Source organism: Hippoglossus stenolepis, chromosome 10 (genome assembly GCF_022539355.2).
Source record: "Hippoglossus stenolepis isolate QCI-W04-F060 chromosome 10, HSTE1.2, whole genome shotgun sequence".
Taxonomy (NCBI): Eukaryota; Metazoa; Chordata; class Actinopteri; order Pleuronectiformes; family Pleuronectidae; genus Hippoglossus; species Hippoglossus stenolepis.
This window is the reverse complement of record NC_061492.1, coordinates 26,205,605-26,223,795: the sequence shown is the minus strand read 5'-3', so window position 1 is coordinate 26,223,795 and position 18,191 is coordinate 26,205,605. Positions and strand designations below refer to the sequence as shown.

The following is an 18,191-nucleotide window of genomic DNA, read 5'->3' as shown; positions in this document are numbered from 1 at the left end:
TCTGGGAGGAGCAGACAATCAACAAGGTGGAGCACACACAAGGCAGGGAGTGAGGAGTCTGAAACGAGAGGAGAGATGAGTAAACAATCACAACACAGAACAGAAGAACAAACGATAAATATCAGGCCAACTTAACTAGGAAGCAGGACTGGACGTAACAAATATGATATTTAAGGGTGACAAATTACCATTATATGCTAGTAAGAACAGTCTATATGAAAAAGGACAGTGTTACACATTGTGTCCAAGTGTCTTGTGGTGTCATGGCCTAAGTTTTCTCTAAAACTGGAGTCAGATTTATCATGATGATCCTTATGATGAACTCAAAATTGTATGAACCTTGTTTGAACCGTGGTGAAAGTCCAAATATTAAATGAAAATATGGGGTAAACATACTTTACGTAAATGGTTTATTTGCAGGGTCTTACCTGGATATAATGTTGGACAGCTCTCTTTGGAGTTGGAGAGTGGGGGAGATGAGGATGGGGAACTTGGTCCAGGAGGTGAATGGGAGGTGGATGGGGCTGTGGCGGGAGCTGTAGGTGCAAGGTCTAATGTACAGTTGGCAAAAGAGAATAAACATAAACGACAAAGTAAATACTTTTGAATGTATTCCAGGATGTTTATTGAAACTAACTTGGATGTTAGTAAGATTAGACTTGTAAACATAAAGAAAAATCCCTTTTAAAGAGTGCATGATTATTGGATGGTCCACAATCTCAACGTGCAAATTTTAGCAATGGAACACCAAAGTGGCCAATTTGCATGAACATTATATTACAATCATAAAATCTGGGAGACTTAGGCTGGCCACAGACCATCTCAGATAAAAACTCTATCTTACACGCATCTTTCAATGCGTGTAAAATAAGGGCCTAATTCAGATTTGGGATAAGTGCACACCAAAATTATAAGACTCCTCATTCAGACCTCTGGCTTATCCTTGGTATGAAGTGGCTCAATATCAGCTGTATGTGTGTGTGGATGTGTGTGGTTGTGAAAGGTGTGTCTCAAAGTAGTTGTACTCATTTAGGATAATACAGGATCCTGAGAAAATTGGAATAGGCCTCATTAACATTATCCATAGAGTTTGTTTTGTATTTGTTTTTGTATTCCTTGTGGAATACATATATTAAATAATTAATATTTACTATTTGTTATCAGTGACCTTCATAGATGTTCAAACATTATAGTGTTTTTAATGATAAAGTAAAAAAATAAAGTAAATACTGTTGATACTTCAAAATTCTGATTGAAGTTAAAGCTAGCTGTTGTTGACTCATCCAGAGAAAAGCTACACAGGTCAATTGCAGAGTTTCGTAAATCTCCAAATGAAGCAATGGGTACCGTCACCTGGCAAAACTTATTTTGCACAGTGTAAACCAAAGAAAGATTCAAGCAGTTGAAGAAACACTGATTATCTTGGACAGAATTACCGAATTACTGTTAATTTGATGCAGCCATCCATCTGACAACTTTGCTGGTTTGATAGACTCTTAAATGTGTTTTTAAGAGGATGACAGAGACATATCCATTGATACCACAACCACCAAAACCCTTCCCAAGAAAGAAATCTGGCAAACAATGGGCACAAGCAAGGCGATGAGCTATATACATATTTCTTGTGTCCCTCATAGGTTCAGAGGTAAGCACAGACATCAAAGGTGGTTGACAAACATCTTCTCATCTTATGGTAAATAAATTATCATGTGGCCCTTCTTACCACAAGGTGTCAACAAGAGGCTGAAGGTTTCTTCCTCCTCCCCTTCCTCCTCCTCCTCATCCTCCTCCGTGGCTTCTGGATGAAGAGAGGATTCAGCCAGTTCCCTCGGTCCCTCTGGGTCCACTGGAGTTGATGTGTTGGCCTCTCTTTTAACTATCACTGTTTGAAAAAGAGTTATCTTAGGTCATGATGAAATATTGACACCATACATGTCTTCCGCACATGTCATGGAATATGTAAAGGGAATTATAGCTGTATTATGCCATACTGTTGTATAAGGGCACTCAATTTAATAACAATTATAATAATAGGCTTTCTCAAGTACTGACAAAGTGTGAGTAAAGGTATCTACACTATAACATATTTGTGAGTGTTAATCTATCTTGATCCTGTACATTACACAAGGACAATTAATGATACTGTCTCATTTCACAACATTTCTGGCATTATTAGACATTCATTATAAATGCCTAGACAGAAATTACATAGCTGCCAGTGATGTCTCAAAAAAAGGTTATTTTCGATGATATAAACATTTGCACACATGGGAGTGAACACAAAGATACGCACAAAAAACAGACAGACAAACACATACAGACCTAAAAAATGCCTGCCCCTCATAAAACCATACTGAGCTACATTTGGTAGAACTACTGTGGCTTGGTTGGCCTTGCTGATATAGCCAAAATGTTATCTTAAAGGGGACATAGCATGCAAACTCCACTTTGTTAGTGCTTCTACAGGTTAATGTGGGTATCTGGCATGTCTACCAACCCAAAAACTCTGGGGAAAAAACACTCGCGCGTTTTGTTATAGTTCCTCTAAGTCAGAAACGTCATGCGCTTGAGAACGGCGCTGCGCTGCCTCGCAGCGGTCTTCCACACTGCCAGCTGTGTGGAAGACTTCCGCAGTGTTCAGCTCTACTGTACGCCGGGTTACAGTAGTTACGCCGGGGTACACCGGACGCGGAAGCGCCGCGCCGTTCTCCAGCACGCAGCCGCCTGGCTGTTCACACGGGACGAGCATTTCTCCGCTGGTCAGCCCCATAGACTGTATATATAAGGTCAGCCCGCGATTCTGCTTTCTCCGCTTGTTGTTGTACCCGTTGAATGTCGGGGTTCGGGGGTAAATGATGGTCTTCATAGCCCCCACCCCTCTCTTTCTCTCTCGTCTGTCTGCTTGTGTGCTTGTAGTGGATGGGCAGAGGGGACATTTAATTATGTGATTGGGAAAATTAAAACTCCAGGACAACAGAAGGGGAATACAAAGTATGGGATGCATATTTGATAATTTATATCATATAAAATATGTAATTTATATCGTTTAAAATCATGGGGGGAGAGGAGGGAGGGGGGAGCTGGCTCATTAGCATTTAAAGGAACAGGCACTCAAAACAAGTCACTCTGTGGAGGGCTGTTTTATACAGGGTAAAAAGGGTGCTGTTTTATATGATCCTTATGGTATTTTGACCAAAGTATGTTACAGACATTTCATTAAGACCCCAAGGAACCATATCAACTTGTGGTAAAATGGGCATGCTATGTCCCCTTTAAGGTAGTTCTCAATTTAAATAATGTGGTTGTTTGATTTAGTAAAATTCCACTCTACTGAGATGGAAGTCTGGTGACATCATAAAACTGTCAACTTTTAGTTCTGATTATTGTGACTATCCTACTTTTTAATTCCACACTTATAAATTTCAAAGTTGTACTTCATCTCACATTATTAAACATCTCCTGGTACACAATGGCAATCTTAGTGTAGTAAAGCCTATGAGGAGCAGCAGCACAGGAGCTAGGTCAAGAATAAATGCTAAAGCGTATTCAGTGTGCAGCGTATATGTTTAGGATCTAATTTGTGCTTATTAAAAAATATAATGAGTCAGTTGTTAAGGGAATAACATCTTTATAATCTTAAAAGTTCCTAATCACATGTTTATGGACTGCATATGTACAAATAAAGCTACAAAAATTGTTGTGCAAATTGAACACTGGAATTTGGATAGCTTGGACAATTTGTGGAGAAAGTGCAGCAGATGGATAAGGCAGCATGAAGTCATGAACAACATTGTTGATAAAACGAAGGCAGAATACAAATAATGCAAAAGAATACTGTCATACACCAAGGATGACTTTGTAAATTCAAAGTGAGAAAGATTTAAAAGAAATAAACATATTTGGATGATAACTCTGTAATTCTATATATCTGGTCCAAGGGGTTGTGGTTTTCTTCTAATATGGTTTCTGATCATAAAATGTATAATGATTCAATGAGGGTTCAAAGCTCACTGTAGACTGTATCCACCCAGAGTTGGTGTCGTGAGATCATGAAAAGTAACCAAAAATATTTAATAAAGACTACACTAGCACAAACAAAACATTTTGTGGACTAACCTGACAAGAGGCTTTCATAAAGTGTGCGTACTGCTTTCATCGACGCGTTTTCCGTGTCTGTGACTACCTCCAGGCCACTGAGGCACTCACAGGACACACAGTCCTTCTTCTTTGTTCCAAAAAGAAGAACAGGGTGCAACCCTGCCATCTTGAATTTGTGAACCTGAAAACAAATCGGGAACATAATCAAAATGGATTAACTATTAAAAACAAAAAGCATTATATTGTCAGTAGCTCCATATCCTTATTGTGCCAATTGACCATGGCCCTGATCTGGTCAAACAGTATGGCCTATAACCTGTCCACCTTATAGTATTAAAAAGATGCCAAACAAAGTTCATTGAGAGTCAAGTTTGCTTAGAAGGAGTAGGAAAAACAAGTTTTGGAGGTATCCAAATTTTGTCAGATTAGCAAAGCAAAATGACTTTAAACTTTACAGACATCCTTGCTATTATAGTACAAAGTTTAGTTTGATGGAAATCAGAGAGAGACATAAAAAATGTATTACTCCCTGTTTACTATTTTTCCAAAATTCTGGTCTAGTGGTCATACAGTGTGGCCTTTGAACTATCAAAGTGAGATATTTGAAGTTTTTGTGCCAATTTTCTGGGCAGTAAATTTAGTAAGAAATGGGGCTATGACCTTGGGAGGGTAGAAAAAACAATGACTAACAATTTTATATGTTGTATTGTACGATTTGAGCATGAATGTTTGACATATATGTCACCTGAATTTCTTACTTCTTTGTATTTAGTGTTTTCGTACAAGAAATATAGCACTTCACCAAGGCATCTAAAGTTAATCTCTATACCTTTTTTATTTTGCTTTTAATCTGTGATTTATTTATTTAATAAGTGTCTTTTAACTGCTATAATGTTACCTTGTTATTGTTTTTACTGTCAGTGTTTTTACCATGCAAAGTGCCTTTGAGTACCTTTTAAAAGTGCTATACAAATAAAATGTATTATAATAATTATTACTATTATACATTCATTCGACCGGGATATGTAGCTAGTGTGAAGAGTCAGCAGGCTACAGGTAGTGAAGAGTTTACCAGAATCCAGGCATTCAAACCTTTCCCCCCATTCCTTATCTGCCTTTTCTTACAGTTTTTTTCATTGGTTGTTGGGCTCCACAAAGTTTGCATATCTTGCATGCTACACGTATATGCTGCATGCAAGATATGCAGGTTTTAATAGTCGAGCCAGGCATTTCAACTGAAAGGGAAAAGAGAAACAAATATTAGAGTTCATCCATCAGAGGCCATACTATCTTATAATAAATTAGTCTTTCAATAACTATAGTGTCCTCCTAATAGTGATCAATTGGTCATGAGTGAACAGTTTGTCAAGATTGTCAGAATAACATTACCTTCTTGGTGTGCAAAGGAAGATGTAGGTATCTGAGGGAAAACAGACAAAACTTAGGTTGCTATAAAACACCTATTAACTAATTAACACTTATTAACAATTTGCAGCTGCAAATAGTGAACAGGATACAGGATCATATTACCGTAGGTTCGGTTTATTGGTGAGTGGAAACCTATGTCAAGGTGCATTACAGAATATTACCCTAGTTCTCCCAAAGAAACTTTAAGCATTTTCTGATAAGTGACAATTGCATATGGAGAACATATTTTTCCACATTTGTTGATTATTATCATCATTATTATTATTATTATTATTATTGAGTATCTTTTAGATCGAGGACAGCCATTCTACCTGTACATAGTTACTTAACAAGTATAAGAACATCCCTGTGTGAGAATCCTTGACTCTAAGATTCTTCCTGGACTTTGCAGACATATTACTTCTGCTAGTCAATACAACAAAATGTGTGGCCTGAACTTTGAATGGAGGTCAGTTGTTCCCACAGATGTTGTGTCATTAAACTAAAATCACATTAAAAAAATATATTTATATATTATAGATGTGTCCTGATATTAGCAGTTCTGGACTGATATAGAACTAAGATTACACAACTTTTGATGTCTTGGGTTTTTTATGCTCTAGAAATCTGGCAGAAATAGTGTAAGCTATCTGAATTGACTGTATTGGCAACTTTTATGCTATCTTTTATGCTATCAGACTGACCATCATATAGCATTACTGAATATAACTGTTGTCTCTTGTTGGACGTGACACCTTATCTTACTTGAAAACGATCTGGGGTTATTTTAATGTTACTTTATGTGTTAGCTTAGTGTGTACAGTTGGCTTTAGCAGTTACAACTGACTAACGTTGGTCTTCAAACCACCGTCACAGAGAAATAAATAGAATTTGAATAATCAAATACATGCAGACTGTCGTATTGATTAATCATTTTCTAAGAACTGAGTTTTGCTTTAAGTATAATTAGTAGTAAGGTAAGATAAACGATTTACTTACTTTTCTATTATGAGTGACCTCTGGGCGAATGACGCATTCTCACTCGTTTGCATTCTCAGTCGGTAGAGTTGACCCCACACAACATCTACAGCGCCATCCCGCGACATTTTGACGAAGTAAAATCTGTACTATCGTTTCGAATAGTAGATGGGAATCATTGCTAATTTGCAGAATAAAAATATACACTTTGTTTGCTCTCACATTGTCTCCTCTTTAGCTAAGTCCCGTTGTGCCTTTTCCCAGCTCTCCCCTCTCTTCTTCTGGGACGGTTGTACCATTCTCTGCTGTTTTCAGCCATTCGGCATCCTGACTCGGTAGTCAGAAGAAAACCTCCAGGCGGAAATTTCGGCAGTACAATGACCAGACGTCCCGGTTTACTGATCTAGATATCTATAAAACACTAAAATGTTTTCAAATTTCACGACCTAATTTCCCCGGTTTCAATCAGAATCAAAACAACAATTACATATAGCATTACATATGTTTCCAGCGCTTACATGGGGGGTTAGCAGGTTCTGGCGTTCTTTTAGTTACGTAACCCTATTAAAAAAAAGTAAACAAAACACCATGTGATGTTCCGTTGTCACGGCTATGGCTAGCCTATGAGCTTGCATCTCTCTCTGACAGGACCTGTCAGTGTGATACTACTTGGCAGGCAAGCCTGTCAATCACTCATTTTCATGCCCGTTGCTAGCCAATGGCCTTGAGGCTGAACAGACCAACACGCCCATGCTAGCGGTTAGCTGTAATGCTAAGGAGAAGTTTTTCAAAGAGCTCCAGGACGCTCACTCATTCCATCACAAAGTACCCGTCAACGGCATGCGCATCGATAACACAATGGTCCCGGTTTGGGAGTTTTAAACTGTGGTTGCCTTATATGTGAGTGCCGGCCTATGGTGGCAGCGAGGGAAGCGTCCATAGCAACAACCATAACAACAAAATAAATCCGATAAAAGAAAACTAACAACAAAATATCATACAAACCATCTGAAAGAAGATTATGAAAATAAATATTAAATGTTCTGCTTCAAAGTTGATCAAAAACACATTTAAACGATGAAAATATTTAATTTCCCATAAAGAATAAAATGAATGTCCGCCATGTTTTTTGTTTTCACGAAGAGAGAGAAGCGCATAGGTCACATGTCCCCAGGCTCCTGACTCACGATTACGTGGAATTCATACGAATTCTAATGCATTACTTTTCGTAGCATTTCCTACGAAATTTTGATGAGAACAGCCTGAACAGTTAAAACACACACATGGTACTGATAGGGTTGGTGTCTAAAATACAATCATTTGAATTCCAGGTCTTTAAAAGTCTTAAATATGTTCAAGTGGGTACAAATTATGTTAATGTTAATTTAATGCTACTGACATCAAGCTTCATTTCTTTAAATACATTTTCAATCAAATTTTATTTTGGCGGCATGCACAGTTTTTGATGTCTCTGTGTGTTATAGTTCTTTCTCAATGGCAGTGCACTGTAGTAAAACTACAAACAAGACCAATGTGGAACTAATACCTGATAAGTACAAACACCCTGGTCAGTACACTCAGCTTGGCTGTGGGAACAGCTATGAATACATACAATCTCTGCCTGTAGTTTGAGAGATAGCGTGGTGTTTCCATGGTTATTCTCTACTCGGCCATCTTCAATTATGGGGAAATGAAAGTGATTGTGGGACTCTGATATTCCTGCTTATCTGTTGTACTTGACATTCGTGTTAAATTGCATTCATTATGGTCCTGACAAGTTTTATATTTAACTTGTTGAAACCTGCAGAAATTTAAATAAATAAATGTATCGATGATTCAAAACAGAAACATACATATATAGTCTTTACTTTTTGGAAACAGAAAAATTGAAAGTTTGCAGAGCTTTGACCCATAACCTCATCAATTCAAGAATTCTAGCTTTCCCCCTTATTATAAAGATTGCCTGTAGATGTTCTTTTCTCCTGTTGCTATCTGAGGTCAAGAAAAGTGGAATTTGACAAAGGGTGATGATGCAGTTTGACAACTGTACCACTGAATAAGTGGTTATTTTTTTACACCAACATGAATAATTTGTTTCAAGACTCACTTTAAAAACAAAAATATTGGATTTCATTTTTTCACCAGTCAGTGCAGTCAGAACTGCACTGTGCTCAGCGCCATAGATCTACAGTGATGGAGGAGTTTAACTGTACAGAAGCTATTTCCATCGCAACATGGTCCAGGGCCGCAGGGTTTGTGAGGACCCAAACAGTGTCCGTGCTCCTTCTGCTCCGAGCCCAGCCAGGGACTCTGTCAGGAGCAGGTCAGGAACACTCTGAATTTATGACATCTGTGTTTAACCTAAACTTTTTGAGAGACTTGGATCCTGATGCTTGTTCCTCTCATTTCTCTTGCAAATTCTCTGATTCACGGTGAACTTACCTCCTTTGGAGGATACAGCCTCAGACAGAGGATACCATATGAAACCAGGAAGTGGAGACAAGGAGGAGGTTTAAATATTTAATGAAAATAAATCGATAACATGATGTACATACATATATACACAGGTTTAAGTTCCTCAACAGAGGAACTTAAACCAGGGGTGCTGCTGCATTTCCTCCAGAGTGGCACGGTCCTCAGGCTCTAAAGCCAAACACTTTCCCAAGAAGTCTTGGCAGTCTGTGAGGAGAGAGGACAGACGACAAAGAAACGATGAGGCTTGAATCTACAGGGATCGACTGTAACATGGAAGGAACATAATAACTGCACATTGAAACCAGCGTTGTCTCACCTTTGGACCACACAGAGCTGATTCGGAGTTCATTTCTGAGGAACCCTGTGGTGTGGAACCGCCTGAATCCATCCAGCATTTCAAATAGCAATGATAGCAATGATGCCAACTGCCAGACTGTCGTGGGGCCGGCCATGTATTGCCAGTTGATTTGAAACTCTGGAGGAACGTGTGCTAGTGTTCCTACAATATGTCAGATAGAAGGAGACAGAAAAAAGCAAAGGATGAGGAACAGGCAGAGATTTAACAGTCAGATGAATGAAAAGCAGGAATACAAGACAGGTTGACCGTACCAGTGAATTGGCTGTAAATGTTTTTCTTCCAAATGCAGCCACATCCAAAATCAATGAGCCGAACTCGAAGGCCATCGGAGCTGAACTCAATGACGATGTTCTCTGCTTTAATATCTCGGTGGAAGACGCCCTTGGCTTGTATATCGATGGCAGCATCCACCAGCTGCTTCATGATGATCTGAGAAAGAGATAAAGAGTCACAAATGAGTTAGAGTGGTGAAGAAGGGACTCTGGGTGGGACTGAAAAACAGTCTATGTTGTAGCTGCTCTGGATCTTTCAACCAGAGCACACTTCACATGAACTTGTAGGAGTTCAAATTTCCATCTTCTTCTGAGCACTTTGAGGACTAAGCTGAGGTCCAAAGGCCTTTCTTATTTCTGGGATGAGCAATTGTAAAAACGACTTGACACAAGGTCTATTTAATGGCTGTTGTGTAGCTTTTAATCATAGTATGTGATCTGCAGAAAACTTCAAAAAGGAATTTGTGCTGAAATAGTTTTCTCAATGTTTCAGCCAATAATATATCCATTAATTAAAACTCAAGAGCCCTCGATAAAGGGAAGGTTTCTAAAGACTGAATCTCAAATAATTTAATTTTGAAATTTAAAACGTTAGTTGTGATTGGACCCAAATGAAATATGGGTGTGATAGCAGCCAAACACTCTCCACTGAAACTGATGATATTCAAATGAATGACCTTTTCAGTAGTAGTCTGGGAAACAGCTCACACGAAGAATAAAGCTCCAGTACCTTTGCAACGTCCTCGGCAATCAGACCACAGTTCTCATCCATGAAGCGCAGCAGTTCCATAGAGGGGACTGGCCTCTCCATGACCAGAAGAACCTCTTGGTCCAGATCGTACCAGTCCAGTATCGACACGGCTGCAGATTTTCCCACAGTCACTGGTTCGCCTGCGGCTTTGTGCATGAGCAGCACCTCCCTGGGAATCCTGCATGCCCTCCCATTTAACATCTAAAGGGAAAATATGTGTGTTTATCCCATCAACAACAAGTAAACAACAAAAACATAAAAGTTAAAGAATGATTTCAACAGTTGGTGATGAGACAACAGATCACTCACCACTTTTTGACAGCGCACAGCCGAGTTGGGGATGTGTTTTATCGCCACCTACAGGACAGATCATGAGCACTTTGGTTATTCCAAGGGATGAAGTCACAGTATTTATGTTTGATGTGAGAATATTACATTCAATTATTTTATCACATCATATTATGTACTTACTGGTAAATCATCAGACCTTCTGTGGCCGGCATAAACTGAGCCATAGCCTCCTTGACCAAGTTTTTAAGCTCCAAGTACTTGGCCTCGAAGTCAGCTGCACCAATGAACACAGACACAGACACATGGTTTAATATAGTTGTGAAAAAAAGATGGCATCACTACCTCTAACTTAATATTCTTTTTCCAGGACTGACATTTTGATATATTAACTCATGATCCACTTTTTCATATTTCTAAGGCTTTCAACCACCACATTTCAACATATGGAGTCTTTTCAGATGTTGTGGAAATAGCTCAGTGGAGCGAAACCATCAGATAGCTTCATGACAACTAAGTAAAATCCATCTGCCTAACAGTCGGCTGAAAGCTCTGAAAGATAAGTATTTGTTTGAATCATTTCATTTACATATCATATCTGGTTTGTTTAATCTGTGTCAATATTTACATCTAATCCTCAGGAAGAAAGTAAATAATTATATTTCTCAAAATGTAGAATTATTCCTTTAAGTTGGACAAGCCAGTTTTTCACCGTGAACAACATCACAAAAAGAAAACTGAAATACCTCCCAACTGGAGTCAACACCAATCCCCATTTTAACATGATCATATTGCTTCCATGCAAACAGCAGCACATTTTCTTTAAAAGTAAGTCACCTCTGCTGGTGTGGCCTGATAACACCGTGCTCTCGTCACTGGAGCTTTTGTCCTCGATTACTGACTCCAGGGTTGATTGACCAGGGTTGGTGTTGGCATCAGTGCCCTTTCCACCCCTCTGCCTCTTCAGTTGGGGCTCATCTTCAGTGGTGGCCTTCCTCTTAGTGGCCTTAGTCACAGACCAATTACTCGCCAAGATGGCGATGGGTGAGATGGGGCGGCCAACCATCTCTACAAAAGAGGGAAAAAAACAGTGAGCATCAACCTGTTGACTGCATGTAGTGACTTCTGAATCCTATGACCACATAAGAATGATGACATTGGATGGCTCCGCAAAGTTCTGTATCACATTAAACATTATTTTGTAATTTTAAACGACATCAAGTTTTATTACATTATGTGAACATGGCAACTACTGTTTGGTTAAGGTTAGTGAAAGTACTGTTTTTTATTCACAATGACTCTGGCTACTTTCCTGCACAGTGTTCGAGTAAAGACATATTATCAAGAGCCTGCAAATGAAATCCAGGTGATCAAGTCTGTTGAACGAACAAGGTGTTAGAAGAAAGCTCACAGTTTTCAAAAGACTTCATCATCAATGTCTTGAGGCCCTTCTCACAAAGTTTTACATGGTTGTGGTCAATGGAGGAGGAGAAGTACTAGTGTAAGACATGCAAAACAGCACCGTCAGTGCTCGGGCCCTAATAAAATGATTTGTGTTGGAAATAGGGTGAAATATTATGCATGCCTTGCACTGAGCTCCACACAAAAAGACTTGACACATCTGGAGAAGTAGCTGTAACCCACCTGGAAAATTCTTCAGATAATTGGACAAGGTTGTATCTTCCATGTCGTACAATAATCCAGATCAACAGAGATGTAGGTTGAAAAATATCCAAACGCAATGTTTAATATGTTTGAATAATCGAAACGTGTGTCTAGCTCTGTTGATTTTGGGAGGACAACTGATTACGTGATCTGATAACTTATGGTTACATTGTAGCAACTTCAAAGCCACATTTCCTATGATCTTTGAAATTGAAAAAATGCAGGAGTCCAAAGCATTGGACCTTTTGATTTTATTAGTTCACAGAGCCTTCATTGAAAATCCAGGATGTCTAAAGCTTATTCTGTACTAGGATGCTTTTGAAATGGTCAATCCCCTCGGCTCTGCTAAGAAAAAACACAAAGTTGTTGCAGTCTATCTTTCTGTGGCAAATTTACCTGCTCATGTGCGGTCCAATACTGATCACATGTCCCTTGTATTATTGTGTGGAGAGAATGACCTAAAAAAATTTGGAAATGCTAAGGTTTTCTCAGAGATGTTAGTGGATTTAAAAGATTTGGAGGAAAATGGAATAAAAATAGGTCGTGAAACGGTCAAAGGGGCTCTGTATTGTATTGCTGGCGATAATTTGGGTTCACACAGCATTGGTGGGTTCACTGAAAACTTTAGTTGTTCTCAGTACTTTTGCAGGTACTGTGAAATTAAGCAAAGAATGTTTCATGGTGATGATCCAAATGTATGTGGTCCACAGCGCACCCCTGAAAGCTACAATTCTGCTGTTGATGATCTACAAGCTGAAGACAGTCAACACGTCAAAGGCTGAAATCTTTTCATGTTTGCCAGCCTGGTCTCCCACCTTGTTTAGGCCATGACATATTTGAGGGTGTTGCACTGTACTTGAAGTATTTCATTAAGAGAAAAAAATGGCTTACATATTCACTTTTGAACCGGCGCATCAAGCAGTTCAAGTAAAGGATCTGATGCTCTCACAAAGCCATGTGCTGTCAACTCTGAGGTTGGCAAGCTTTCTGGTCAAGCCATTCAAAATTGGAATTTGTTAAGGTTGCTGCCTGTATTAATTGGTGACAAAGTGCAAAATCCAGAAGATGATGTCTGGCAGTTAACTCTCCAGCTTAAAGATATCGTTAATATGATTTGTGCGCAAAAGATTTCGTTGTCACAGGTAGCATATCTTGACATTGTAATCCAAGAATACTTGGAATCAAGAAAGTGTTTATTTCCTGAGAGTCCACTAAAACCAAAACACCATTTCATGCGGCACTATCCAGAACTAACTTTGAAATTTGGCCCCTTGATCAGAGTATGGACGATGCGTTTTGAAAGTAAACACAGCTACTTTAAGAGATGTGCCAGGCACTTGAAAAACTTGAAAAACATCTGCCTAACTTTATCCGAGAGACATCAGATGTTTCAGGCATATCTTTCAGCTGGGCCAGGATGCAGCCAGCTTCTGCAAGTCAAAGACAGTTGTACTTTTTACCCCAACCTTTACAGTGATGCAATTAAACATGCAGTGAGGGAATTTGGCTTTTCAGAAAACAATACTAGTGTTTCCACAGACATACAGTATAAAGGTACATCATATAAAAAAGGGAATTTCCTTGTGTCAAAAAATGATGAGTCCATGGAGTTTGGAGAACTTCTCATTATTTTAATTCAAAATGATGCAGCTGTGTATTTTGTGATGGATGTACATAAAGCTGACTATCATTCTGAATACCATCTGTACTCCGTGACAAAACAGAGTACAAGATTGCAATGTCTGAACATTAACGACTTGGTAGATTTTTATCTGTTACCATCATACATTGTTAATCGGCACCAAGTCATTCCACTGAAACACAGTGTTTTGTCGAAATAAACACGATCTTGGCCACTGAGGTGGAGAAGCCATACTAAAAATGCACATGTAAATTTAGTAAAAATTAAGAAGTTTTTCTTTCTGTATGTACAAAAATAAAAAGTAAATCCTCACTCACATTATATACTTAAAGTATCTGTATATATGTACAGTATTACATGACTAAATGTGCTAATTACCTTTCTCTTCTTTCATTTTTAATCTTGAAAACTATTGTCATTCTTCCTTGATTCCAGAAATGACTCACTTGGAACAAACATTTCTACGCACTGCCATCACTGAGGTCTTGCCTGACCTTCCAGAGATGATGAAAGATGTCCTGGAAGAGACCTTAAATTCGCTTGGGGTGGAGACATCTGATGATTTTCAGTTTATCGAGGAAGCCGATTTGCTGACAGCCTTGAGGCCAATTCAAGCCTGAAAAGTCCTTGCTGCTTGGAAGCTGAGATGTAAGTCCAGTATTGCAGTACAATACAGGATGCAACCAGTGCCCAAAGTCGCCTGCATAAAAGATCAATTAGAAATATAGAAACATTCACATTGTGTTCCTTTTTTTGTGTGTGTTTTTTTGCAGGCCAGACTCCTGAAACCAGCAGCTCATCTGTTGCTGCCTCACCAGGACCTCCCGCATCCTTACAGTCTCTTTCACCCAGAAGTTCACCCTCAAACTCTTCCAACAGCTGCCAAAGCCCCGATATAGACTGGGTGGATATGTTTATGATACCGTGGGATAAGTTCCCAGAGGAACTTATGCAGTCATTGGAGAGGGAAAAATGACCAAGTCCACGAATGAGAAGGGAGATGATCCGGATTGTGGTATGTTAGATGACACGAAAAAGTTATTGCATTGCGTAGAAGAAACACTACTCAAGTTGGTAAAAAGATGGTGGCAAAATATCCCAAATCTCTTCAAGACATAATCGGAGGAGATGTGATTGGGCCAGGGTATCACTCTCTTGTAAAGCAACTGCAAAACAGGATCGAGAATGTGAAGCGATCTACAAGCCCAAAAGTGAGAAAGCGAAAGCAGCGCACTGATGAGTCCGACACAGACAAAGTTCCTCCAGAACAGAGAGCAACAATCCAGGACACTTATGGTTGCGTTAACTGGGATTTAAAATTCCTGCCCCGTGGAGAGACTCATGAGAGCCAGCATGAGAAGAAAGAAAAACTGAAGATCATGTCTCAACAAACTGATGCTAATCCAGAGGAGGTCAAACTTCTAATGAAGTTGACTTTCTACACACAGCGTGAACAAGTCAACCAGGGGAAAAATATACAATTCCTCCTGGAAGAGTGGCCGTTTTAGTTCGACGAACTCGGCATGGCAGTCCACTTCAAGGAACTCACCGGAATTGGGCTCAAAGAAACTTTCACACGGAATTTGGATCTGAAGGGGGAACGGCTCCTGAACTACATGAATACTGTTTGTTTGAACAAGAACAAAAAGTTCTTACAGGCTGTTACAAAGTCTAAAGTGATGAGGGGAGAGCTGAGTGGTTGCTCTGAAGACGTCAAAGAGATGCTGCTGCTTCTGCTTTCCTACTTTGATGAGAAGCAAGACTCGATGCTCTGCCATGTGGAGGACACATGCCTGGCAGAGGAAGTACAGATGGACCAAGTTCACCTGACTCCCACCATTGTTGTGTGTGGTAAGTTTACTATTTTTATTTTATTAAAATTTTGTATTTTGTATCTTTCTTCCTTTTCTTTCTCTCTCTTTTCTGCCTATTGAATTATTTATTTTCCCCCAACCTGCACATGCACTGTTTTCTATTTTCATGTTAAGCAATTTAACTGATAGTGATAATTTCAAAGCATATATGCTCAAATAGTTTTGTGATGTTTCAGGGAGACAAGTCTTGTTTTAATTTTGTATTGTGCTTTTTGTTTTGTTTGTTAGGACGATCCTGTTATTCTTCGAGACGGTTCATGCTGAGTGTGGATCGAAACATTGTACACGACAACATCCCCTCCTTCGTTTCTGCCCTGTGCATGATGTTTGGGAGCTATTATTGTTTCAACATCCATTACCCATCAGAGCTGGCATCAACCCTGGAGTTTCTGCAGAGGTGTGTATTTTTGGATCCAACACTTTCACTTTATTCTTTATATTATCTAAAGTCACTGCTGCAGTGACTTGGAGATTAGGGGACTTGTCATTTTACCTTTTTACTATTATAAATGGTTTTAAATTAGTAGCTTGAATACAAAATATTGATTGATGTGAAGTGTTTTGTTGTAAATTTAGGTATTTAATTATTAATACAGTCATCTGTTTTTCTTCTATTTCCCAAGGTGTTTTTTCTCCATCAACCCGGAGAAGGACACTAAAGTGGAGAAGAAAAACACGTCCCGTCTTCACGTGAACCCCCGAGTCCTGACCTTGATTCAAGAACTTTCGGATCATGAGTGGCGTGATCTTTGAATATGGACTAAACTCAGTAAGATTCATGCCATGTGCCCACTCACAGTTTGAGTTTGTTTCAACTCAACTCTGTCTGCTCAGTTCTTCAAGCTTAAGAAAGTTAAAGTTTCAGACGAAATTCTTACAGAGTTTGTATGCAGTTGTTAGTGAATTTTATTGCACTTGTATTTCTTCACTTGCATACCTATACCTCAGTTGAAGAGCTTTTTTTTTTGAAGATATTGTTACATGGAACATTTATTCATAGCAAATAACCCCTTCTTTCTTTCCATCTTTCCTCATTCAGTTAATACATGTTAATAATATATATATATATATAACAGTTAATAATATGAGCACTAATCTGTCACATGCAGAGAGCATGAACAGAGAGTTCTGATGTTTGTAATGTACATAAACGAATATGTATGTGGAGAAATTACATGTTTTTGCACTTTTTTTAGATTAATAAATCCTTGGAAAGGCAAGTTATTGTTTTGTTTAATTAAATTTTTTTTTATTTTAGTACAGTAACACTTAAGGTATATCTAGCTTTGCTTTACAATTTTTAAATGCTTAATCTGTGTACACTGGGTTACATTTTTCACATTTCTGGTCAAACATCTAAAAGAAGGCAAGGCAGTGTAAATGACGTATAGAAGCTTTCTTTTTTTCAGAGAGCAATAATCCTAACAGGTGGTGAAGAATACTTTTACAGTTTATATTTGAGATGAATATATATAGGAGTCATAGAACAGGATTTTTTGCCATAAAATCGTAATTCGTACATTTTACAGAAAATGTAATTGCAGTATTTAGATGTTGTTTATACTGTAAAGTCTTGTCATAAATACTGAAAAATACACTACATTATAAACAATTTTGGAGTAAAATTTGCAGAGAAATTCAGTTAAATGACAGCCTTATAATGAAGAATTTACAGTTTTTTTCAGTGAAACTGAATGGGGTTCAATGTATAATAAGCGACAACTGCATGTAAATCTTACAGAAGGAATTTGTTAAATAGCAGCGTGGTCATGCTAATTTAGCAGAAAAGGGCTGTAGGATTTACCTGTTTAAAATGTAATTTTTTTGTAAATTAGAACAGATTAAACTGTAAAAATTACAAGTTGTTCTTGTAAAGTTGTTTACATTTTTACTGTAAATTTTACGGAATTATTCTGGCAACCCAGCTGCCAACCTTTTTTCGTAAAAACAACAGGATTTTTCTTACAGTGTACGATTAAAAGCTACACAACAGCCATTAAATAGACCTTGTGTCAGGTCGTTTTTACAATTGCTGGTCCCAGAAATAAGAAAGGCCTTTGGACCTCAGCTAAGTCCTCAAAGTGCTCAGGAGAAGATGGAAATTTGAACTCCTACAAGTCCATGTGAAGTGTGCTGTGGTTGAAAGATCCAGAGCAGCTACAACATAGACTGTGTTTTTCAGTCCCATCCAGAGTCCCTTCTTCACCACTCTAACTCATTTGTGACTCTTTATCTCTTTCTCAGATCATCATGAAGCAGCTGGTGGATGCTGCCATGGATTTGCAAGCCAAGGGCGCCTTCCACTGAGATATTAAAGCAGAGAACATCCTCATTGAGTTCAGCTCCGATGGCCTTCGAGTTCGGCTCATTGATTTTGGATGTG

At 38.7% G+C, this 18,191-nt stretch overlaps 2 protein-coding genes across 2 annotated transcripts; one reads left to right on the top strand and one right to left on the bottom strand.

Annotated features, from left to right (window-relative positions):
* Positions 1 to 9,061: 9,061 nt before the first annotated feature.
* Positions 9,062 to 11,693, bottom strand: LOC118116756 (serine/threonine-protein kinase pim-1-like). Its single transcript, XM_047341558.1, has 6 exons — positions 11,465 to 11,693; positions 10,811 to 10,904; positions 10,319 to 10,517; positions 9,568 to 9,745; positions 9,275 to 9,457; positions 9,062 to 9,162 (listed from the first exon to the last, which is right to left on the bottom strand). Exons 1-6 carry the CDS (start codon positions 11,691 to 11,693, stop codon positions 9,062 to 9,064), a joined length of 984 nt encoding a protein of 327 aa, XP_047197514.1.
* Positions 11,694 to 14,363: 2,670 nt separating this feature from the next.
* On the top strand, positions 14,364 to 16,833 carry LOC124852616. Its single transcript, XM_047341733.1, has 4 exons — positions 14,364 to 14,582; positions 14,708 to 15,785; positions 16,037 to 16,205; positions 16,432 to 16,833. Exons 2-4 carry the CDS (start codon positions 15,458 to 15,460, stop codon positions 16,559 to 16,561), a joined length of 627 nt encoding a protein of 208 aa, XP_047197689.1. The 5' UTR covers positions 14,364 to 14,582; positions 14,708 to 15,457; the 3' UTR covers positions 16,562 to 16,833.
* Positions 16,834 to 18,191: the final 1,358 nt, after the last annotated feature.